The sequence below is a fragment of the Puma concolor genome, chromosome A1 (assembly GCF_028749965.1).
Source record: "Puma concolor isolate L17-30 chromosome A1, mPumCon1.1.hap2, whole genome shotgun sequence".
Classification (NCBI taxonomy): domain Eukaryota; kingdom Metazoa; phylum Chordata; class Mammalia; order Carnivora; family Felidae; genus Puma; species Puma concolor.
Genome location: NC_141667.1, coordinates 234,745,499 through 234,770,462, shown reverse-complemented (window position 1 = coordinate 234,770,462; position 24,964 = coordinate 234,745,499). Strand labels below are relative to the sequence as shown.

The 24,964-nt window shown below is 43.9% G+C and overlaps 1 protein-coding gene across 2 annotated transcripts in view; it reads right to left on the bottom strand.

Moving 5' to 3' along the window:
• Nucleotides 1-24,964, bottom strand: part of FLT3 (fms related receptor tyrosine kinase 3) — a 78,730-nt gene that overhangs the window by 31,373 nt on the left and 22,393 nt on the right. For both annotated transcript variants that reach the window (XM_086714547.1, XM_086714542.1), the window contains exons 2-9: nucleotides 23,922-24,043; nucleotides 17,048-17,250; nucleotides 14,368-14,483; nucleotides 10,357-10,486; nucleotides 8,313-8,440; nucleotides 7,857-7,996; nucleotides 7,606-7,759; nucleotides 5,945-6,113 (exon numbers count right to left, since the gene is read on the bottom strand). In XM_086714547.1, coding sequence (XP_086570673.1) covers nucleotides 5,945-6,113; nucleotides 7,606-7,759; nucleotides 7,857-7,996; nucleotides 8,313-8,440; nucleotides 10,357-10,486; nucleotides 14,368-14,483; nucleotides 17,048-17,250; nucleotides 23,922-24,043 — 1,162 coding nt within the window. The remainder of the gene's footprint in view (nucleotides 1-5,944; nucleotides 6,114-7,605; nucleotides 7,760-7,856; nucleotides 7,997-8,312; nucleotides 8,441-10,356; nucleotides 10,487-14,367; nucleotides 14,484-17,047; nucleotides 17,251-23,921; nucleotides 24,044-24,964) is intronic.

Here is a 24,964-nt window from a genome sequence, read left to right as displayed (position 1 = left end):
TACAGTTAGTGATTATCATGCAGACCAAAGCAAAATGCTTTGTAAACTTTTCCCTTCCTAAGTCTTTTGTGCTATCTTCGTAGACTACGACTTGCCACAGGATAGATGAGAGCATCTGAAATGTCCTCTCCCAGGTAGGAAAGTGGTCACATAAGCACAAAAGCAAATATCCAGGTTGTTTGAAACAGCTTGTCCTCCTGCTATGACAGTTAAACCCTAGCAATAGCAACGGCCGCGTCACTGAACTCCTCTGGGAATTCCGAGGGGACTAACCAACGAGGTAACCTGGACACTCAGAGCATCCTCTTTCCCTAGGGTTTTTCTAAAGACGGCCAGCTGGCGTGTGATCGCAGACCTGGAAACTGGAGTTTACGGTGAGATAATATCTTGGTGACGAAGAGGTTTTCTCACTACAACCACGAAAATGGTTTTCTCCTCTCTACAATCAAAATGCAGGTCATTTTTATTTTTCGTTCAGTGCCTAGAGGGGCGGGGCTGAGGAAGGGCAGTTTCTTTCTAGTGGCTCAGGGAATGATTTGCTATAAAGGATGCTTTATCAAAGGGCAAAGGATTACCAAAGTCAAATCAGCATGCAGAGAATAATAAAGCATGTGTCGGGGAACCTGAGAGCTTCTGAAAGCGGGGCTGGGGGAACGCGGCCAGGCTGGTGTTGAAATCTGATCTGTTCAAACTTTCGTTCCATGTTAAAGACAGTCAGGAGGTGGGAGAAAGGTGCTGATGATTTTATACTACTCTCTACATAATATCATGCTCGCTTTTATTTTATTTCAAGGGAGTCGGCAAGGCCTGGGGGAATATCACCATTAAAAACTAAATAGCAAAGTATGGCACATCTCATAAGGAGGGATACATTTATTTCTAAGTAACCAAAGAGAATGCTTGTATTTTTGTTTTCTTACACATTGATTGGGTTTGAGAATCTTACGCTTTGGAAATGAGTTGGTGTCCTCATCATAACTAGTGATACGGTTAAAAACAAAGGCTTTGAGGCCAACTGTTTTTGCTGGAACCCCAACTCTGCCATGGCCCCGTGGTGTGTCATTGGGCAAGTCACTTAACCTCTCTGTACCTCAGTTTCCTCATCGGTAAAATGAAGACAGTAGTAGTATCTGGGGCGCCTGCGTGGCTCAGTCGGTTAAGCGTCCGACTTCAGCTCAGGTTACGATCTCTCGGCTCAGGGATTCGAGTCCCGCATCGGGCTCTGTGCTGATGGCTCAGAGCCTGGAGTCTGCTTTGGATTCTGTGTCTCCCTCTCTCTCTCTGCCTTCCCCCCCTCGCGCTCTGTCTCTCTCTCTCTCAAAAATAAATAAACATTAAAAAAAAAAAAAAAGGACAGTACCAGTATCTACCTCATAGGGTTGTGGGAGGAGAATGCTCTATTAAATTTTTAAGTAGTTTTGTATAAAGCATCTGTAATAGTGCCTAGCCCATAGTGAACACAATATATGCGTTAGATTTTCATTACTATGAGGCTCATGAAGTCCAGTAATCATTTTGAATAAAAAAGAAATTTAGAAACTTTATTGTGGCATATACTGTGAGAAAAATCACATTAAAACAAATTTAAAACTATGGAAAGAACAACAACAAAAAAAACCCCACTGAAGTTATGCCCATCAACAGGAATCAGTTAAAATAAAATTGCCTAAAAAGTGGAATCCTATGTGGCCATTGAAATAATATAAATAATGGAAGACATACTTAGGACCATAGAAAGATGCCCATGATATATTTTAAATAAAAAATCAGGTTACAAATGGCACAGTTAATGCCATATGTATACAAAAACCTGTTTCTAGCAGTCCTGCTATCTTGATCTTGAGAAGAGGTCAATTAGAAAGAGTCTGAAATGTAATCTCTGGAGGTAGAACTATTGGTGTTATTTCTATTTAAAAAAATTTTTTTTACATTTATTTATTAATTTTTTTTGAGAGAGAGAGAGAGAGAGAGAGAGACAGAGCACAAGTGGGGGAGGGGCAGAGAGAGAAGGAGACACAGAATCCGAAGCAGGCTCCAGGCTCCGAGCTGTCAGCACAGAGCCTGACGCGGGGCTCGAACTCATGGAACTGTGAGATCATGACTTGAGCCGAAGTCGGACGCTTTACCGACTGAGCCACCCAGGCGCCCCACTGTTAGTCTGTTCTTGAGGGGGAGGGCAACTCACCACCCAGAACCCACACGACTACCACACTGCTGTTTTCCGTAAGTGCTCAGTGAATGCCTGGTGCGTGCAGAACTCAAGGCTCCTGGAACTGGAAGGTTAAATGCTCCAGGACAAAGCAAGACTCGGGGATTGGGCAAGCCAAGGAGAGTCTTCCAGAAGGCACCACTCAATAATTATAACATCTTAAGTTCTGTGTGTGCATGTTTTTTTTTTAACCATGAAACTGGGAAAAAGCTAAGGTAGATTCGGTGTTTATTAAGGAAGTTGATAAGGAGGAAATTATGCAAGCCAAGAGATGGACTATCCTAGGACCTCTTCTCAAGATCAAGATACCAGGGCTGTTAGAAAATGATGTTGATAAGACGTAAACACATTTTATTATGTGCACCCTCACACTTTGGGTGTGATATTTGAGGAAGTAAATAGGAGAAACGAAGCCGTGAAGGTAGGGAAGCTGACAGACTTCTGGCATGCACACTTTGACCACACCAAAGCCCTCCCGCGAGGAGGGTTATTACACAGGCCTTTCGGTTACGTCTGAAAAAAAAAAAAACTTGTGTCGCTCTGTTCATAAAGTCATCGGTTACAATATGATTACAGTGCTATGCCTCACAAACAGATTGCAGTCTGGGTAAACTGTTAAGGGAAAGGATGCTTCACTGCACTAGTTGCTCGGCTTCTTAGTAAACTCGGAATGTTTTATTTTTTAAAAAAAAATTTTTTTTTTTTTAAAGTTTATTTATTTTTGGGACAGAGAGAGACAGAGCATGAACGGGGGAGGGGCAGAGAGAGAGGGAGACACAGAATCCGAAACAGGCTCCAGGCTCTGAGCCATCAGCCCAGAGCCCGACGCGGGGCTCGAACTCACGGACCGCGAGATCGTGACCTGGCTGAAGTCGGACGCTTAACCGACTGCGCCACCCAGGCGCCCCAATCAGAACGTTTTATAATAAAAAGTTGGAAAGGACTCGGATCATCATGGAGTCTGCCACCTGCTATCTCAACCCAGGGCCTCGTGGGGCGAGCAAAAGACACCTAGAGCACTTGAAGCTGTGTTCAGATTTTTCAGTTGTTGTTGGTGCCGCTCAATACGTTGAGCATCTTTTTCAGGAGGGAGGAGGCTCCATTTTCCCTTTGTGCCGTGTGTTAAGTGACGCACGTGGTGAGGCGTGATATCAGGCGCGTCCTTATCACCAGCAAACGCTGTAGCTCTTCAAGAACTTTTTGAGTAAGATAAACACTGAGTGGTGGGTGTTGTGGTGAGTGCCGTGGGTGTGGTGCTCGCAGGGCACAGAGGCGGCCATTGACTGTTCTGGCCCGGGCTGTGCATTGCCACTCCCAGGGGTGATGACGAATTCGTTCGTTTATGAAACACACGTTGCCTGGGCAAGGTAGCGCAGAAAGATAGAGAAGTGACAGAACACCGATCCTATGGAGCTTTTGCACTCACTGGTGAGATTCAACACCCAAAGAGGTTAACCATACTACCAGCCAATTATGAAGGCGAAAGGCACAGAACACCGTAAGAATCAGGATCTGTCCTGATCTATTCATTTGGCTACCTGTGCAAAGTCACCTCTTGGGGTCAGGGGTGCAGACTGTGGCCATGGAATGAAACGGAATGAACTCTGCCACTCGATTGGCCTGTGGCCCCTATATCAGAGACACGGTCCTCTCGTTGGTGACTCTGTAAAATCCCAAGAGGTTGTGCCAGAAGCCAGCAGCACAGGAACACTGATCTCCCAGGTGCCTCTTGCCTTTGAATGTGCCCCCTCTAAATTTCGGGGGCGGGGCAGAGAGAAAGAGACATCACCGTATTCATTCTTGTAGACCCTCACACCATCAAGTCCGTCAAGAAGATATCTAAGGAATATCTGAATTAAGTGGAGTTGATCCCCTCGCTCTTTGAATCAGAGTCAAAAGAGAATCCCATAGTGCTACGAGTTTCTCTGACCCCGAGTCACAATGCAAAGAAGGGAGGGGATGTGGACACCACTGGTACCCTTCTGAGCACGGGCCTGTGGTGGTCCATTCAACTGGGAAGACAGGGCTAACTCCCTGGCCTTCTACTCGCAAGTCTGATAATTCAGGACAAGAGCTTATGACAACAGGGTGATCCCTCTGAGGCAGTGGTTCTCAACCACGGGCAGTTTTTCCAAACCAGGGGCATTTGGCAATGTCTGGAGGGAGCTATGTTTGGCTGTCGCCATGGGGGGGGGAGGTGACGGTGCTACTGACATCCGGTGGGTGGAGGCCAGGGATGCTGCTGAACATCTACAAGGCACAGACAGCCCCCAGAACAAAGAATTATCCAGCCCAAGTCAACAGTGCTGCTTTTGAGAAACCCGGAGTCGGAGAAGTAAGTGGGTATGAGTCTGCTCACAGGTCAAAGGCTGCGTTCTTAATTGAAAAATGACTGCTTTGAACAGTAAGGGGTTTGTCATGCAAACTCAGCGCCACAGCTCTTTTTAAACATGCCAGCAAGGATCAGCTGTAACCCTTGGATCACAAGGATCATTCTGGGGTATGAAGAATAACACATTACTTGCGAAATAGAGGAGAACCAAGGGGAAAACAACTCTAAGCTCTTCACCCGGACCAATGCTATCCGATAGAAACATAATGCAAGCCACAGGCATCATTTTAAAATTTCCGGTGAGCTAGATAAAAAAGTAAAAATAAGTGAAGAGGAATCACTGGTTGTCTGTAACTCCATGTATCCAAAATACTATAACTTCGCCATATAATCAATATAAAAAAAATGAGATTTTTTTTTCAGTGTCTTTTTCACACGAAGTCTTCAAAATCTAGTGTGTATTTTACGGTTATGGCCTGTTTCCGTCCGAACCAGCCCATTTCAAGAACTCGAGAGTCATGTGTGGCTGGTAGCCGGCGTGAGGCACCACACAGAGCTAGGCCTGTGATACGCATCACCGGAGGTGACTGAAAATGTAGAATCTGGGCATTTTGCCCCAACTGGTCAGCATGTCTGGAATGGGAGCCAGGAATCCGCATTTTTAGCATTTGCCCAGATGTTTTCTACAGAAGTGGTTATGGACCCCATGCTGAGAAACAATTTACTCTAAACCACTGGCTTGCTTGAGAGATGACAGATACCTTTCAGGAACTCGGAGTCTGACAGAAAATCATGCTACACGGGACTACATTTAAGAGCTAGGAGGTGTCGCAGCTACAGAAACTACAAGAAAAAAAAAAAAAAAGGCGTTTTCTGTTTTCCAAAGAGGGAATGGAGAGTTTCTCCCATAAGACGATCTTGAATAGAGTTGTACAAATCCCCAAGAAAATGGGCTTTTTTATCCGGAGGCTATTTCTGCACTTATTTTTTGAAAAGCTAAATCAATGCACTTATAGGCAATGTTTTGCTGTTTTTAAGGGGTTTTACTTCCTCAATCAGCTGCACATCTACCGAGGGAGATTGAGTATACTATACAGCACAATACTCTCAAATGGGAAGTAACAATCTAGTGACTCAGAAAACGCCATGGAGCCGTACTCAAACTAATGGGATTCTTTCTGGGTTTTTTTTTTTTTTTTTTTTGTGTATGTGCGTGTGGCAGGTTATGCTATTTGAACTGATTATCAGACTACTACGGTGTCCTAATCTCTGCTTTGTTTTCTTCCTCCACTTCAACGTCAACCCGATAATATACAAACTCATTATACGAAAGTGCTCTTCCGGAAGGCAATAAGGAGGCTTGCGTTAAGCCTGGCGAGCCCCTGAGCTCTTTGTTGGCTCACCTGTACCCATCATCAAGGCCACTCTGCTCACAAGGAAATGATTTTTGAGAGAAGGTCCACGTACACCTGATTTGTGGGTATGCTTTAAACCTGACAGAAAAGCAAAACTCTTCATACTGGTCAATCTCATAATCTTCACTTGATTTGGAAGCGTTTATAAATCCTTTTTCTGTAAAAAAAGAAAAAAAGGCATTTCTAAATTAGATGAGGTTCGTATGGAAACACCCTGAGAAGATACAATAGCATTTTATTCATCAGTATAACGTAAGAACCCTCAGCTGTGGCTATGCTGCGGGTCAGATTGGACAGTCCCAGAAATGCAGGCGTCTTATCCCCAGTCATAAGCCTGAGCTCACCCACTTCTACAGTCAAGATCCCTTTAAGGGTTAGACGGTAGGGTGACTGGGGGGCTCAGTTGGTTGAGCGTCCGACCAGCCGAGGTCATCATCTCACAGTTCGTGAGTTCGAGCTCCACATTGGGCTCTGTGCTGACAGCTTCAGAGCCTCAGTCTTCCTCTTTCTCTCTGCCCTCCCCCCACTCAAGCTTTCTCAAGACTAGATAAACATTGAAAAAACATTTTTTAAAAAGAATTAGACGTAAATACTTGACTTTCCTCCCAAAGAAATGTATAAAACCTCCAGATTTTACAGACAATTTCAAGAGACTGAAGGGCTCCCCCAGCCCAACCAAGCATGTACAACGGGAGGGATCTGCCGACAGAATCGGGACGCCCTTTACTCAGTCGCAACAGCTCTCTCAGTGAGTGACACGTTCAACATAAAAGAATCGCAGGTGCGAATGAAACAATCCAGCCAGCAGAATTCACCAGGGTTTTTTTTCTTTGAAGCGCTTCCTCATTAGTTTGGTAGGAGAATCACCCATGTCCTAGCATTTTCAGTATGGCTGGAGGCTGCCGCCTGATATGAGACTCCTGAAGCACGGTTACTGTCACTTCCTCGACAACCCACCCACTTTCAGTGCATCTAACTGCTTGTCCCTTCTCTCTGTCATCACCCATCACCCTGTCAGTTGGTGCTCAGAACAAGGACGGTAAAACCTGCGTTTTCGAGCATAATTCATTCCGGAAACGTGCTTGGACCCCAACGTACTTGTATATCACAGCGAATTCCCAGAACCATTGGCTCAGTTGTGATCATGTGACATTCGGCGTCAGGTACTACTCCTATCGCAAGACATCGCTCGTTTATCGAGTCAAAATTTCTTAGAAACGTTTGCTCGTCTTGCAGAACACCCCCAGAACAAGTTACTCCCAACCCAAGGTCTTACTGTATTTATGAAGCGCCTATTTTGTGTCAAGCTCTCTGCCAGGGTCTGGGACTACAAGTACGGAAGAGATTTTTCCGGTCCTTCGGGAATTTACAGTCTATTGGTAAGTTGTGGGAAGACCGCAAACACAGACGGTCACGTCACAAGGCCAGGGCTAAGAGAGTGCTAAGACAGTGCCATTCAAGCGAGCATGGTTTAAGTGGAAAAGGAAGGGCGGAGGGAGCTTATATATGCAAAAACTATTTTAATTCAGTCGTTCTCAGCTTTCTGACACTAACATTCTACTGAAATCAGAATTTGCAGGACGTACCTCACATTCCACACTAAAGCAACTAAACGTATCAAGAAAGATTGCGCGAGCAGCCTGCATTACCTATGATGGTAACCAAAGCTGATTTACTGGGATGTTCGGAAGAGGAACAAGTGTAATGGCCAGTGTCGTTTCTTCCCACTGATGATACAAAAGCAAACAGAATCCGTATCATAGTTCTGTTTGTAGAATAGGTACTCATCTCAAAGTAGCTGCCCTAGGTTTTAATAAAACAGAGTTTGAATTTAATGACTTCAACCTGTACTATTTGGACGTCGTCTCTGCAGTTTCAGAAGGCAAACTGGTCATATTACCTCCTCCAAGGCTTTATTTTCTAATTCCCAGGTGAGTCCGAATCCATGATTCACATGAACAGCTTTGCACCTTATCCATAAGGGTTCCCCTACTTTAAGAAATAGTTGTGGCAGTGTGGTCTGCGGAGTCTGATTGAGATCTGGAAGGATGACACAACCCGAGTAAGAAAACAGAGTGATTTTTTTTTTTCCTCATTGCACAAATACATCCTGAACATTCTGAAGAACAAAGATTTTAGTGTCATCTCAAATGCTACAAGCTGCTTTGACAGAAGACTCCTTTAGAGACGGTCTACCCTTTTATAAAGAAGGCAGCTGCTACAGAATCTATAATATTCCGTGCCAAGTGGCATAAGGAACTAGGGCGGCCCTGACGTTGAGTGATCACCCAGGCGCTTGCTGTTAACGTCAGGTCGTTCCTAAATCATGGAAAAGTTCACATTCTCGTGATCCTACCTATTGTGAACAGCTTGGTACACTTTCTGCCCAGCTCATTCCTTGCACAGCACCTTATGTCTGTTCCAAACAGTTCATGAAGTACGCTTTCCTCCTTTGTGACAACAGCTGGACTCTCCCCTTTACAGCTGCAATTAGAAAAGAATTGCCATTTGACTAAACACCTTTTAACGTTACAGACGAACGTGCAGGAGAGAGACAAAGGCGAAGGTTCCAGAGCCTGTTGAAGAAAAAGGAGCGGATCAGAAGGTGAACAAACCCGGCGCCTGGGGGGCCCAGTCGGTCAAGCGGCCAACTCTTGCTTTTGGTTCCGGTCAGGATCTCCTGGTCCGTGAGATCGAGCCCCACCCGCATCCAGCTCTGCGTTGACAGCGTGGAGCCGGCTTGGGATTCTCTCTCTCTCTCTCTCTCTCTCTCTCCTCTCTCTCTCTCTCTGTCTCTCTCTCTCAAAATAAATAAATAAACTTTAAAAAAAGGTAAACAAGGGGCGCCTGGGTGGCGCAGTCGGTTAAGCGTCCGACTTCAGCCAGGTCACGATCTCACGGTCCGTGAGTTCGAGCCCCGCGTCAGGCTCTGGGCTGATGGCTCGGAGCCTGGAGCCTGTTTCCGATTCTGTGTCTCCCTCTCTCTCTGCCCCTCCCCCGTTCATGCTCTGTCTCTGTCTGTCCCATAAATAAATAAAAACGTTGAAAAAAAGAAAAGAAAAAAAAAAAGGTAAACAAACCCAAATCTAAGGTTTCTAGTTAGTTATCTGAACCAATCAACACTGGAGAGAATGACATACATTTTTATGGAAGTTTAAATTTGGGCGGGGGGAGGGTTGGTGACCTCTTCTGTTGCTATTCTTTAGAGAGAGAGAGAGACAATAGAAAAAGAAGACGAAAGAGGAGGAAAAAAGACGAGAAAGAAAAGCAGGATTAGATTTTAACACAGCCTAACAAGGTGAGTGTCTTTTCTTTGAAGCCCGAAAGAGGACAACAAGGGAGAGGGAGAGAAGAAGGTTGCAGGTCCCAGAGTCTGCAGAGCTCAAGGAGAAGAGGAGAGGCATCACTCAGGAAGGAAGTCAGCGGGTCTACCTCCTCACCCCCACCCCTCACCCCAGCCCCTCCTCAGCCCCCCTACCCTCACCTCCTCACCCCCACCCCCTCACCCCAGCCCCCCACCCTCACCGCCTCACTCCCACCCCCTCACCGCCATCCCCTCATTCCCACCCAGTCATCCCCCCTCACCACTCCCCATCTCACCCTTCTACACCCTCACCGCCACCTTCACCCCCTCATCCTCACCCTCCTCCCCTCCCCCACCCAGCATAAAATAGACTTGGATTCCTCCCGAGAGTGTCCCTAATTGCTGCCTTGCTGGAAGCAGGGATCACTTGCAGCCTGTGTATGACCACTTTTCTCCTCCTTATCTCTTTAGTCAAGGGCATCCTTTTCTTTGTTGACACACCATTCCTTCAGGGTATTTTTTTCTTATTACAAGACAACAATAATTGGGTTCATCATGGAAATCTTGGCAAAGACAGAAAACCCAAAGGAAAGAATTTTAACTGCCGGTATTCCTGCTGCCCTGAGAGAACAACCGTTATTATTTGGTGGGTAGGTTTCCCATCCTTTTTTTTTCCCCCAATGCACCTGTTACATACGTACCCACAGGTGTTCTCTTCTTTTCCTCTAGAATTTGGGATCACATCCATATCATTTGGTGACCTAATTTTTTACTTCTTTCTGCTTATACTCAGTCCCATTTTTCAAGAGAATTGTTTAGTAAGTTTTTGGTAGTTAAAACTGCATGACTTCTCAATTTGTGAGAACTTAGCTATGGCACATATGAAAAATGGAAGCAATTATATAGTACTATCTGCCAGCCACCAATCTCCATGCTTCATGTATGTCGATCCATTAAATCTCTGTAGCATAAGGTATGTACTTTTCCAGCCCCATTCTTCCGAAGAGCCAATTTATATGCACAGTATGATGTCAACTCCATTAGAAAAAGACCAAAAGTAAAGTAATAATAGCCATTATCTCCGTGCCCGTCATACCTTTCACTCTGCGAATCGCAGAAGACCCATTCCACGGTCGGTTCTGGAATGCTCTCAGATATGCAGACCAGCGCATCCTGGTGTTCCATTTTTCTAAAGTAAGGTCTCCTTAGTGTGTAAAGCAGCGTGTCTAAAGCATCATAAATTATTAACATTTTAATATTTAAAAAAAACTGTCTTAGTAGCCCCTCACGAAAAGAATTCTACATCGTTAAGAAAATATTAAGAAAAAATATTTTATTCCACAGCAATGTCTTCTGCCCCCCCCCCCCCAAATATAAACAATAATATATCCCCTCCTCACCAATCTGTTAAATTTAACTCTGGCTGAAATGCCAACTTCAATATTTAGCTAATTTCTTGGGGTATTTCATAAACCTAGAGACAACTAAAGTTAAGTAGAATGAAGCCATGTAATAATACAAATATTAATATGCACAGGAAAAAGACTAGAAATAATGTAAAGTTTGGGGTGCCTGGGTGACTCAGTCAGTTAAGCATCTGACTTGATTTCGGCTCAGGTCATGATCTCATGGTTCGTGAGATCGAGCCCTGCATAGGGTTCAGGGCTGACAGCTCAGAGCCTGCTTGGGATTCTCTCTCTCTCTCTCTCTCTCTCTCTCTGTCACTCCCATGCTTGTGCTCTCTTTCTCTCTCAGAACAAAGAAATAAACATTAAAAAGAAAAGAAAAGAAATAACATAAAGCTTAAAACCCATGCTTATATAGTTTAAGACCCAAGTTTCTTCCCATGGTTTTATCTAGAACCAGGCAGAAATATACTGATTTAAAAATGCAGAAATACAGCAGGATAAAGTTAGAATTGAAACAGAATTGAGAGGTTCAGTTTGGTCTCCCATTTGCTTTGGGCTATTATACTTCACCTCCCTCCCCCCCCACTTCTGCTTCCCATAATGCTTGACATACAAACTTTCTATTCTGTGTGGATCCCTCTAGTGACAGGAGTTCACTACCTCCCAAGGAAGATCAGTCCATTGTTCAACAAACCTTGTCTGTTAAAAAAGTCTTCCTGTTCTAAATCCCAATCTCTGGTCTTACATTTTGTTTAAAAATATAATTATATATATATATATATATATATATAGAGAGAGAGAGAGAGAGAGAGAGAGAGAGAGAGAGAGAGAGGCAAAAGAATATATGAAGTATAAATTTCAAAGCAATTAGTCTTTATTATTAAATAAATATAAATGCCCATAGACTGATATCCAACATAATAACTGAAATACTAATAAATATCTACTTTTCTGCTTCTCACCATCTCAACCCTAGGTAACCTTTATCCTGATTTTGTGTTTATCATTCTTGTGCTCTTAAAAATGTTTTCACCACACAGCTATGTGTCCCCAAACAATATGTTGGTTTGTTTTCTGGTTTTCAAAATATGGTATCCCTCAATAGGTCGTCTTCCATAACTTCCTTTTCTTATCCAACCTCATGTTGTTAAGATCCACCCATGGTTTTGCATGTAGCTCTACTACATTCATTTTTTACATAGTATTGCATTGCTGAATATATTACAATCGGTTATTCCGTTTTCTTGCAATGGACATTTAGCTCGTGACCAATCTGTTGTGTTTACCAACAATAGTGCTAGGAACATTCTATCCATTTCTACTAAGGCAGGTGTGTACATTTCTTTACACAGGGGACCTGCTGGCTTATATGATATGAGCACAAGTTCAGCTATACACATAATGATAGTCTGTTTTCCAAAGTGGTGATACTTTACATAATTTACATTTAAATGTAATAGCTTACATGTAAATAGGACATGGGATTTCCCGTTGTTCTTTTTTTTTAATATTTTTAAATGTTTTTATTTATTTTTGAGACAGAGACAGAGCCTGAGCAGGGGAGGGGCAGAGAGAGAGGGAGACACAGAATGTGAAGCAGGCTCCAGGCTCTGAGCTGTCAGCACAGAGCCCGACGTGGGGCTCAAACCCACAGACCACGAGATCATGACCTGAGCCGAAGTCGGACGCTCAACCGACTGAGCCAGCCAGGCGCCCCTAGAGCAACTGTTTTTAAGTGTAGCTTTACTCACACATGAAAATCTTTCAGAGATTTAAAATCAGAAGCAACCATCAAGGGAGATAATTACCATCCAAAGTATTTTAACTAGTTAAGCCAGGTTCCCTGACTTATATGCCAGGAAAGTTTCCTCTACATTATACTGAAATCAGGCTTTTTTTTTTTTTTTTTTTTTTTCAAAATATTTCCTTCTGTGTCCTAAACATTCTCAATTCCTTCGGCTGTTCAAACTTCAGAAACTCCAGTTCTTCACTATCGGGTTGTTTTGTTTTGTCAGTACGCAGCTGAAAAAAAAATGTAGAACCGAGAAGAATAATCATCCATTAATTTCCCGGACCTACACACTCCATCGGAGGCGGCCGAGGTTCGGCTTTCCTGTTTTGTAGCAACCCAGCCTTACTTGCTGGTTACTGCTAAACCTGTGGTTCGCTAGACCCTTTCCTCTTTTTCACACTGGTGCCAAATCCTCCTCTACCAGGTTTTTTTGTTGTTGTTGTTTTTTTGAATCTCACCACCCAACAGGATGCTGAAAGCACATTACAATGAACTTGGGTAGCTGCTGTCCTATTTTTACACTGTAAATAATAGATGAAAAGAAGGTACCCTAGGGGCTCCTGGGTGGCTAAGCAGGTTGACTCTGGCTCTTGATTGTGGCTCAAGTCACAATCCCAGGGTCATGGGATGGAGCCCAGGGGCTCACGGAGTGTGGAGCCTGCTTGGGATTCTCTCTCTCTCTCTCTCTCTCTCTCTCTCTCTCTCTCGGGGTGCCGGGGTGGCTCAGTCAGTTAAGCATCCGACTTCAGCTCAGGTCATGATCTCACAGCTTGTGAGTTCGAGCCCCACATCGGGTTCTATGCGGACGGCTCGGAGCCTGGAGCCTGCTTCGGATTCTGTGTCTCCCTCTCCCTCTGCCCCTATCCTGCTTGTGCTCTCTGTTTCTCATAAATGAATAAATGTTAAAAAAAGATTTTTTTCTTTGCAATCACTAGGCCCGTGTGTAATTGGGAGAAACAAGAAGCCAGAAAGCCATGCAGGTGGTGATTGCCAACCACACAGTCGCCTCCGTAAGAACATTTGGATTGTTCCCGGCGGTTTGCGTAGTGATCTAGCATTTGTATAAATAAAGTAGCCACTAACTTCATGTGGTTATTCAAGTGCCGTTAAGACCTTGGTCCCCAGTCACACTGGCCACATTTCAAGTGTTCAACAGCCCCACGTGGCCAGCGACTACGTTGTTAGAGCAGACACAGACCTTTCCAACATCTCAGGGAGCTCTCTTGGATGCTGCTAAGATCCTACAATCCTGTGAGGTGTGCATTTTTTTTTTTGAGGTGTGCATTTTTATCTCCGTTTTACAGATAAGAAATTTGAGGTTCAGAGAGATTAAGTGACCCGCCAAAGGTGGCAGTGACAGACCCAGAATAAGAACCCAGGACTTCTGACTCCAAGGTCAAGGTTGAAATGTTTCCCATTTCTTCCCTGTCAGTCAAAAAAATGGGTGGGGGAAAAGCCAAATAGAGAGTGTCCTGGTTTTTTTTTAATTATTTATTTTTGAGACAGAGAGAGACAGAGCATGAACGGGGGAGGGTCAGAGAGAGAGGGAGACACAGAATCAGAAGCAGGCTCCAGGCTCTGAGCCGTCAGCCCAGAGCCCGCCATGGGGCTCGAACCCACAGACTGCGAGATCATGACCTGAGCCGAAGTCGGACGCTCAACCGACTGAGCCACGCAGGTCCCCCATAATGTCCTGGGTTTTGAAGAGTGCTCATTCTGATAGCACACGGACGAGTCTGTCAGAGGGTCTCAACAGGTTATGTGGATGGTCGGAGTGAGTGCAGTCATTTCAGCTACATATCGAGGGAAACCTGAATACTGGGTCCCGAGCAGCTGGCAAAAAGCTCGTGGGCTCTACACCATCCCTTCGGAATGTCGTGAATACCGAGTAGCAACGGGCACTTACTTCTTATACTCACTGTAAACAATATTGTATAATTGGTAGCTTCACTCTGAATGAAAAGTAGGTATTCTCCAGCTTGGGTTTCTGTCATTTTCAAAATGACCATGGAAACAACCCCTCTGAAAAAACACACACACACACACAAGAAAGAGAACTAGTTATTTTGGAAAACGTGTGAAACTAAAATGTAACATTTCATACTGAGTCAGAAGGCGGCCTGGTGGCTCTCACATTCCATCTCCGACGGTGGCACAGGGGGCAGGCTACTCAGAGAACACAGCTTCTCACGCAGCCTGAGCCTTGTGAGTTTGACTTTGACTTTGGTTCAGTCCCTCCCTTCAGACTGAGTGACCTCCATTCTAGCGCCTTCACTTCAGGCTTCTCCAGCCTCTTGGAGGGAAAACTCCTGTCCCAAAATGCACAGGCTTGGGGGGGGACACTCCCATCAGCAATAACGGCTATTCCCTTCAATGGCAAGCCACCCTCCACAGTTACATTGCCCAGTCACCTGGCCGCCAGTCTCAGTTCCCCATTTGCAGGCCCAGATTACCGTACAGGCAAGACGCACAGAGATAAGAAACAATGTTTTGCATGTGTCTTGCTCTAGACGATCAAGTTCAAGTGAAATCTAAGACAAGGCGTTATCCTATGGGAAGGAGGAAATCACAGATACGTAAGGATACAGAGGTCTCAGCGTTTGTGCTTTTTAACTTTTTGGATCCTTGGTAAAGATCGGTTTGGCTGGGGAGCCTTCTCTTCAAGGAAACAACTTCCGATGTGTTGTTTGCTAATACCCATTCTCATTAAAGCTTAAAATATCCTCTAGTAGTTTGTTGAGTAACGCTGGGTTTAAATTTGCACTTTCTGACCTTTCGACCCGTACTGCTCAACGCTGGTCTCCCTCCAACTGTGTTAGCTGAAGCTGGGAGTTGGCAGATATGCGGACTCTCAAGGCCTACTGAATCAGAATCTGCATTTTAACAAGCTCCCCAGGAAATCCAAATGCACATGATATCAGTCTCCTGGTGTCATTTGTGAACTCTTGTCCGTAACCCACAAAACTGTAAGAAAGTTATCAAAGCCTAGGTGTTCACGCTTTCTGGCCCTGAGTCCAGAGACACGCTTCCGTAATTCTGTACCACGGAAAAGCTGTTAAACAGTTCTGGTACTAAGTGAGTTAATCCACATCAGACCCATGACCTTGGCTAACAAATGGGACCGTCTGTCCTAAAATCCAAAAAGGCAACCTCTCATGAACTGAAAAAAAAAAAAAAAACAAAAACAACCCTACATTTTTACTTGGCGTTTTGGTCTCAATCCCGTGAGGACTGTTGTGGCATAACATTTTAAGGTTACCAGAACATTTCTTGAAGCCAAAATTCTGCCTAAAAGAGGGCTTTGGTTTAACCCCAAGATACAAGTAACCAAAAAACAGAAGTGAGTAATACGGCCTCAAAAGAGGAAAGGAAAACAAGTGTGCTCCAAGACTTAGAACCAAACTTCAGAATTATAGCTACTGTCCTAAAAATCACGTTTGTTTGACCTTAAAGTCGGTACGAATCGGTCACAGATACATCCCCCCAGACGTCAGGCAGGCAGGTTACCCCCTGGGGACCATGTAGGTACCACTTCCTGCACTGTTGCTGGAAACACAATGCCTCCTCTACACCATGGGACCCCAGAACACCCCCAAGAACTAGAGAGAAAAGCAGCTTTAGAATTATTAAGTGGGCATTTAAATGGCTGGTGCCGCTTTCTTCCTGCCCCTATCTGGGATCATCCACAGGGGCTGGGACAGCAGAGGGCAGCAATCGGCAGAGTTAGATACAAACTTGGCCATTAAATCACAATTCTTGGCTGAGGTGTCTTCTTCTAGATCATGAGACCAATATTCCTCGCACACGGATCCATTTCTTACTAAAACACTTTGTGACTGTCGCCCATCATTGCAATTCTGCTCATCAGACTATGAAACAAAACAGATTGAAACCAAATGTTTTTCCCCCGAGCATTCCCCCAAAAGCAGCTTCTGACTACTTTAAGGAGAGTGAAAAGCTTCTAACATTTTACCTCTCAGACAAGATCTGATTAAAAAACTAAGACATCCTAAAAATCCCAAATAGTCTTCCCCTATTTGTTGTACATTTTTCCAGCCATTCACTGCCTCCTTAAGCCCTAACTATATCTGTGTATCTATGTGTCATTTTTTAAGTTAACCGGCTTTTTTTTTCTTTTTTTAGAGTAAATCTAGATTTACAGAAAAATTGAGCAGAGAGTACAGAGATCCCACTTATGTCCTCCCCACGCAGTTTTCACTATTGTTAACATCTTGCATAGGTGTGGTATATTTGTTACAACTGGTGACCCAACATGGGTACTCACTCAAGGTCATAGTTAACATTAGAACTCACTTTCTGTGTGGTACATCCTATAGGTCTGACAGCTATTTAATGCCAGGTATTCATGTCCTAACTGTATTTTTAGTTCAGCATTTCTCTGGAGATAAAGAGTTATAATGGATATGGATAGAAATTTGAAAAGAAACACATTCTGCGGCCAGGATGTTTTCCTCCAAAAATCCTTGTGGGGGCACATTCACCAACCCGCCCTCTTTCCGCCCCCTCCCCCTCCCCCCCTCCCCCTCCTCTCCTCCCTCTCCCCCCCCCTCCTCCAACCCAGTTACCTGTTTTGTAAATCAAAGTGTGGCTGGCAATTCAGCGAGCTGTGCTTAAAGACCCAGAGACAGGAAATGTTCCCTGGGGTGTTGACCAGGACTTGCAGTGTGATGGATGCAGATATGTCCACTTCCACAGTGGCCGCTCCATAAACCACCTCTGTGCTCTCGGGTTTCAAGGCACACCCAAGGTCTTCTGCGGGTTCTGATGCCTGAGTGGAAACAACGTGAATTGACTACAAGGGCACGTTTGATGCATCCTCTTCTTGGCTGGAACCTTTCTTTTTTCTTTAATGTTTTTATTTCTTTTTGAGAAAGAGAGAGAGAAAGACAGAGCACGAGCGGGGGTGGGGGTGGGGGGCAGAGTGAGAGAGAGAGAGAAGGAGACACAGACTCCGAAGCAGGCTCCAGGAAGCAGGCTCCAGGCTCGGAGCTGTCAGCACGGAGCCTGAGGCGGGGCCTGAACTGCGAGATCAGGACCTGAGCTGAAGTCTGAGGCTTAAGCGACTGAGCCACCGGGTGCCCCTGACTGGGACCTTTATCAAGGAGGTCGACACCGGAGAACATGCCACTGACCGAAAATCCTATTATTCACAATTCTCTATAGAAAAGATAGATAACTTTAGGCTGCATTTCTAATATATTTGACACACTGTTGGGAGTTGAATTGTGTTCCCCCTAAAATTCATATGTTGAATCTTAAGCCCCACTGCTTCAGAATGTGACCTTATCCAAAATAAGGCCTTTCCACAGGTGATCAAGTTAAAACGAGGCCATTTGGATGGGCTCTAATCCAGTGTGCCTGGCATGCTGACAGGAAGGGGCAATTTGAAGGAAACACGCACCCGGAAGCACGCCATGTGAAAGTGACGATAGTGGGGCACGTGGGGGGCTCAGTAGGTAGCGTCCGACTCTTGATTCTGGCTCGGGGCATGATCTCACAGTTCATGAGTTCGAGCCCTGTGTTCGGAGCCTGCTTGGGATTTTCTCTCTCTCCCTTTCTCTGCCCCTCCCCTGCTCTCTCTCTCTCTCAAAATAAATCAATAAACTTAAAAAAAAAAAAAAGAAAAGAAAAGAAAAGAAAATGAAGATAGAGCTCTACGGGCCAAGGAGAAAGGCCTGGAACAGAGCCTTCAGAAGGGACCAACCCTGAGGACGTCTCGATTTCACACTTCTAGGCCGCTCTAGCAAACTAATATACAAACAATAGTCACAAAATTCATAATAGGCGGGTAACTGTGTTTGTGATTATTGGTGTGTCGATAAGAATCTACATGGCAATGGCAAAATGGTACCTGTGTTAGAAGGAACTTAAAAACTTAAAAACCAAAATATTTTCTGGGCCGATTCCCACCCCTCCACCCCCCACCTTGGCTCACTGCCACCACCATACTTCTTGGCGGCTTTAAGTAACTGAGGTTATGTTGAGAGGAAGGTGTGATAGCAACTTCTGTCTGTGGACCCTTCACCTGTCACTCTCCTAACACCCAGCACAGCACGCCCACGCACACATGTGCATGCAGACACACACACACACACACACACACACACACACACACACACACACACGCACACAAGCTTCTTCAGGTGAAGAGCAGGGTAGGTAGGTCTTCTGCTACTGATCACAAGCCATACTTCTGCCTTTCTGTATTCATTTATTCAGCAAGTAACGGGTAAGTTCATGTACTCAATATCTGATAAGTGCTAGACCATCTACTGGGCACTATGGGACTAGGAAGAAAAGACACTGATCTTGTCCTTAAAGGGTTTCAAGTCTAGTAGGAAGGAATAACTAAAACACCAGGTGAAATATAATGTGCCCCATGAAAAGACACCAACTACTTTGATGGGGGCGCCTGGGTGGCTCAGTCGGATAAGCATCTGACTTCAGCTCAGGTCATGATCTCGCGGTTCGTGGGTTCGAGCCCCGCGTCGGGCTCTGTGCTGACAGCTCAGAGTCTGGAGCCTGCTTGGGATTCTATGCCTCCCTCTCTCCCGGTCCCTCCCCCCACTTGCACTCCATCTCTCTCTGCCTCTCAAAAAGAAATAAACATAAAAAAAAAAAAAAAGGATACCTACTACTTTGAAAGGGAAATTTGAGGGGCACTTGGGTGGCTCAGTCAGTTGAGCATCCGACTTTGGCTCAGGTCATGATCTCCAGGTTCGTGGGTTCGAGCCCCGTGTCAGGCTCTGTGCTGACAGTTCAGAGCCTGGAGCCTGCTTCAGATTCTGGGTCTCCCTCTCTCTCTGTCCCTCCCCTGCTCGCACTCTGTTCTCTCTCTCTCAAAAATAAACATTAACAAAAAATCTTAAAAAAAAAAAAAAAAAGAAAGAAAGGTAAATTTGAGTGCTCTGGAACTTTGGAGAAGAGACAGGTAACTTCCAAGCTGGGATGGGGGTGGTGGGGATGCTTCACTGAAATCCAGAAATTGAGCTGGGTCTTTTTTTTTTTTAATATTTTTTTTATTTTCTGAGAGAGGGAGAGAGAGAGAGAGTGCGTGCAGGGGAGGGGCAGGGAAAGAGAGGGAGACACAGAATCCAAAGCAGGCTCCATGGCCTGGAGCTTGACGTGAGGCTCAAACTCACAAACAATGAGATCATGGCCTGAGCGGTAGTCAGACGTTTAACTGACTAAGCCACCCAGGCCCCCCTTAAAAAAATTTTTTTTAATGTTTTATTTATTTTCGAGCTGGGTCTTAAAAGACAGGCACAGAATAAAGTAAAAACAAAACAAAACAAAATAAAAAAACCTGACGTGCTGGAAGAAAATATTTGCAACACAGACTACAAATAAATCCCCTTAATTTATAAAGAATTTTTTTGACAATGAGGGATGCAGGACCAAAACACAAAAGAAAAATGGGAGAAAGAACTGAATAGACAGTTCACCAAAGACAGATATAAAGACTTGCCCTTGAACATATGAAAAAAATGTTCAAACTCAATTATAATTAGAAAATATAAATTAAAACAACACTGAGGGGCGCCTGGGTGGTTCAATTGGTTAAGCGTCCAACTCTTGGTTTCAGCTCAGCTCATGATCTCACGGTTCTTAAGTTCGAGCCCCATGTCAGGCTCCGTGCTGCCAGTACAGAGTCTGCTTGGGATTCTTTCTCTCTCGCTCTCTCTCTGCCCCTCCCCTGCTCACATTCTCTCTCTGAAAATAAATAAATAAACTTAAAAACAACAACAACAACAACAACAACAACACTGAGATACTACTTATCTGTCAATCTGCCAAAAATTTTGAACTATGACCACACGTTTTGTTGGTGAGGTTGGGAGGAAGCAGCTATTTTATACATTTCTGGAGGAATGCACGCTGGTACAAACCTTCTGGGGAGCATCTGGCAATAGCTAATACAACTATGTGTGCTTGGGGCACCTCGGTGGCTCAGTCGATAAAGTGTCCTACTCTTGATTTCAGCTCAGGTCATGATCTCGTGGTTCATGAGTTCAAGTCCCATATCAGGCTCTGCACTGATAGTGTGGAGCCTGCTTGGGATTCTCTGTCTCTTACTCTCTGTGCCCTGCACTCACTCGTGCCCTCTCTCTCTCTTCCTCTCCCTCAAAGATAAATAAATAAACTTAAAGAAAAGAAAAATATTATGTTGGATACTATAAAGTTAAAGACAAAAAGAATTGTACACAAAGGCTGTATTCACGTTAGTAATTCTGTGTCTCACTGGGGTGTGGGTTAGCAATTCTGAAATCAGGTTACGTATATACTAGGTTTACATAAGTCATTTATTACAGATAATTAGAACCAGGTTTCTTACTATCGAAGAACGAAGTACAAAATTGGAAAGAAGAAAAAGTTGAATAAACCCTTTGCTGAATTGAAAGCTGAATTGAAAGCAGAGCTATCAGCATGATTTCTGGTGGTATATACATAGATAGGTAAACAGATAGATGTAGAGATGATAGAGAGATAAACAGAGTGTGTGTGTGTGTGGGGGGGGGGGCAGTAGTGTAAGTATATACATTGCCTAGAGGCAATGACGTCCCAATAGCAATGAGCACACCCGACTCTCAGACCTTGGTTTCTAAACACCATTCTCCAGTGTTTTGGAGAGCTTTTTAGAGAAATGGCTAATTCCAGGGCTGAACTGTCCTGCAGCCCTGGAAAGTAAGGAAGTGCTTGAGAAAACAAGGGAATGTGTTGAAATGACACAGAAGTCTATATGAAGTAGCTCCCAATGGCCTAAGTTGGACAAATCTGAATACCATAATAAAAATGACAGTCTCAGGTCATAACTCATAGAATAAAATAAATATCTCTGAGTCCATATTGATATGAATAAATTGAATAGAAAGAAGACATGGCTCTTCTTCACAGAATTCCACTGTATAAATGTAGAGGGAATGGGGGGAAAAGAAAATCACCCTTAGGCAAACATCACAGTAAGACTGTTGTGGCAAGATCCCCAATGGGTGCTAAAATCAGTAGGTGAAAATTGGAGGAGAAACCGGATATTTGCATCTTCCCCCAGATACTTGTTAATTACAAAGAAAACAAACAGTAACTCTGCAGTGGAGAAACCCAGCACCCACACCACATTCATCTTCAAACAGAAATGATAAATGATGACTTTAAACAATTAAGTGGGTTGTGGGAACATTAAAATCATCTTACTTTGGTTCTAGGATATATTGGTAACACAGCTAAGGATGTAGCTGCCTATTTATTCGAGTTACATTGGACGTTTTGTCTACTAGAGTGCTTGGTTATTCAGAACGCGCCCGAACTATAAGATTCCCAGAAAGATGTCTCATCTGGGGCACCTGGGTGGCACGGTCGGTTAAGCCCCTGACTTTGGCTCAGGTCATGATCTCACAGCTTGTGAGTTCGAGCCCCGCATCAGGCCCTGTGCTGACAGCTCGGAGCCTGGAGCCTGCTGCAGATTCTGCGTCTCCCTCTCTCTCTGCCCCTCCCCTGCTCACGCTCTGTCACTCTCTCTCTCTCTCAAAAATAAATAAACTTTAAAAAGAAAGAAAGAAAGAAAGATGTCTCATCTGAGCAGTGTGAACTGTGGATGAAATCTAAACCATTATTTTCAAGAACGCTGCTACACTAATAATCCACTTCACGTTAAAGTAGGAAAATACCCAAAAAGAGCAGCTTCAGCTTCAAGGAGGTAAAAGCTGTGCAGACATCTTTGCAGCATCTAGGATTTGCAGGATTGTCTGTTAAATGTTGTTTGAGAGCTATGAGGTCTTAATCCAATCCTGAATATTGCATAAGCATACAATTTATACTGCATGAAAAAAATAATGCACGACTTAATACTAGGAACCAAGACCAATTATTAGCTTTTTTTGAAGACTGTATTTTATAAGAAAACACTGAAACGTAAGCAGCTATTTTCTTAAGTTGAAAAGACAATAAAAGTTTAAAACATCATGGCAAATAATATTAACATTTTTTTGTCCACACGGAAATCCTGTATATGCAAAGTGTCATTATTAATAAGCAATATGTTATGATGCCAATTTCTGTTAAAAATCTGACATAAAAAATCATGTTTTAAATCAGAAGTTTTATTTATTTATTTATTTATTTATTTATTTATTTTTAATGTTTGTTTATTTTTGAGACAGAGAGAGACAGAGCATGAATGGGGGGCGGGGGGGGGGGGTCAGAGAGAGAGGGAGACACAGAATCTGAAGCAGGCTCCAGGCTCTGAGCTATCAGCCCAGAGCCTGACGCCGGGCTCGAACTCACGGACCGCGAGATCGTGACCTGGCTGAAGTCCGACGCTTAACCGACTGAGCCACCCAGGCGCCCCCAGAAGTTTTATATTCTTATAAAATTCACACTATTTTTAAAATTTGAGAATATTTTTGCTATCTCTGATTTTTGGGGGGTGGGGAGCGAAGTTCAGGGCGTCATGTTATGTGTTTAGGTATTACACCCATGTAAAAGAAAACAGTGACTACCCATCGGTATGAATCCTTCACTGAAAATGTTCACGGAATCGGCTAAGGTATGCTCCCTTTTTGCCGTATGTTTCTAATATTTTGAAATATTTTCAGTCCTCTGTTATTTAAGCTTCCTTCCTCTGAGTAAATACCTAAGCTGTTATACGAACTGCTTGGAGGAGAAGGGTGATGAAAAACAAAGGTGGAACCCGACGGAGCCAGAGTCGGATAATAGAGCAATCTCATGTCAGCTTAATGGGAAGTCACTGAAGGGTCCAAGCCAGGCAGTGAAGGATGTAGCTGTGCCTCAGAAAGAACAGTCTGGCAGCCCTGTCTGCGATGAACTCTAGAAGGAAGAAGTCCCTTGCGATATCATTGGGATTATGGGGGAGATACTGAGGGCTTGAATTCTGGAAGTGGCTGTGGGACCAGAGAATAGGAGGAGATTAAGTGAGAACTAGCAAAGCAAGGAAATTGACAAGACTTGGTAACTGACCGAATGTGAAGGTAAGGGAGAGGAAGCAGCCCAGAACGATGCTGACCTTTCAAGCCTGGGAACTAGACAGGGCCAGAAACAGAAATCAGTTAATACAAGCATATGAGCAGGTTTGGGGAAGTAGAGATGAAATAAAATAGGTAGATTTTAATGAGCAAACGGAAAACCCATTTTAACCATAACCAGGAGGCAGTTGGAAATTAGGGGCTAAGGTTTGAGGGAGAAGCTTGGGTTCTCTTCAAGGAGAAAGGGTAATTTCTGTTACTTATTCATGCTCAGCATTGGTGTCCTTCCTGAATTCAAACCCGAGAGAACATGATCTGGATGGAATGGAGTGCATATGAGTACATAATATACTTACAAACACAGAAAGAAAAATCCATATGGCCATGGTAGGCCTCAACAGCTTACAAAGTATGGTCTCTAGAGAAAATAGCTAAAGTTAGAATTTTAACATTACTTTACCATGGGATACGATGATGATATCCCCAGTGATGAATCATTGTTCTTATGATTGATTAAAACACACTTGATCACAGGCAGATCTTGATTTGTAATAGTCTCAAATATCATTGCTGAAAAAACAACTGTAAAACAAAATAAAGACAAGGATGTTGATAACACGCACACCTTGAAAAGAAAGTATGTATTCATTGTACAACAAAACAACAAAACAAAATTAATCCGGCAAAGGTGGCCAACGGGAAAGTACATATGAAATACAACTTCATCAAAATCAAGTCTCACTATGAATCAGGGGCAGGGGTACTTGGAGCAGTGCTGTCTTCTAGAAGGTTCTGCAATGATAGAAATAGTCTTTGTGCCGTCCAATGTGATATTGACCATGTGAAATAAGCATAGTGGCTGCTAAGAATTTGAAGTAAGGGTAGTGCCCCGAGGAGCTGATTATTTGCATGCAAGCAATTTCTTCTTCTTTACGGATGCTTGTGAAATGTTTCCTTTGTGCCCTAAAAGTTTTAGAATTATGTGCCTTACGGACAGTCTATTTTCATCCGTCGTGCAAGATGCTCAGGGGGCCTTTTCAATCCAGAAACTCATATTCTTCTCTTAGGAAAAGTTTTTTGAATTATTTCTTTGATTCTTTCTCTCTCCTTCACTTTCTGTTCTCCTATCATTTGGATGTTTTCCCCCAAATGATTGACGATCCTGGACGGTGTGCTCATATATAAGAATGAAATCTGACTTGCTGTCCCATCATCTCTGTATGGTTATTTTTAGGTTTTCTCCTGGGCTAATCAGATTCCCCAGGGGAGACTCCTCTCTCCTGTCGGCAGCCCAAGTTCTGGGAGCCTGCTGTTAGCAATTTATACTTGTGTGGGGGTCCTGCAGTGGAAATTGGGTTGCTTTTCAGCTTTCTCATCCTCTATCTTATGACTCAGCTTTCTTCATGCGTTTTAAAGCTTTCTAAATTTTATTTTCTGCCTCTCCAGAAAATAAGTTTATGTCTTTAAAAAAAAAAACAAAACTGATGGGGAAAGTGGGTGATG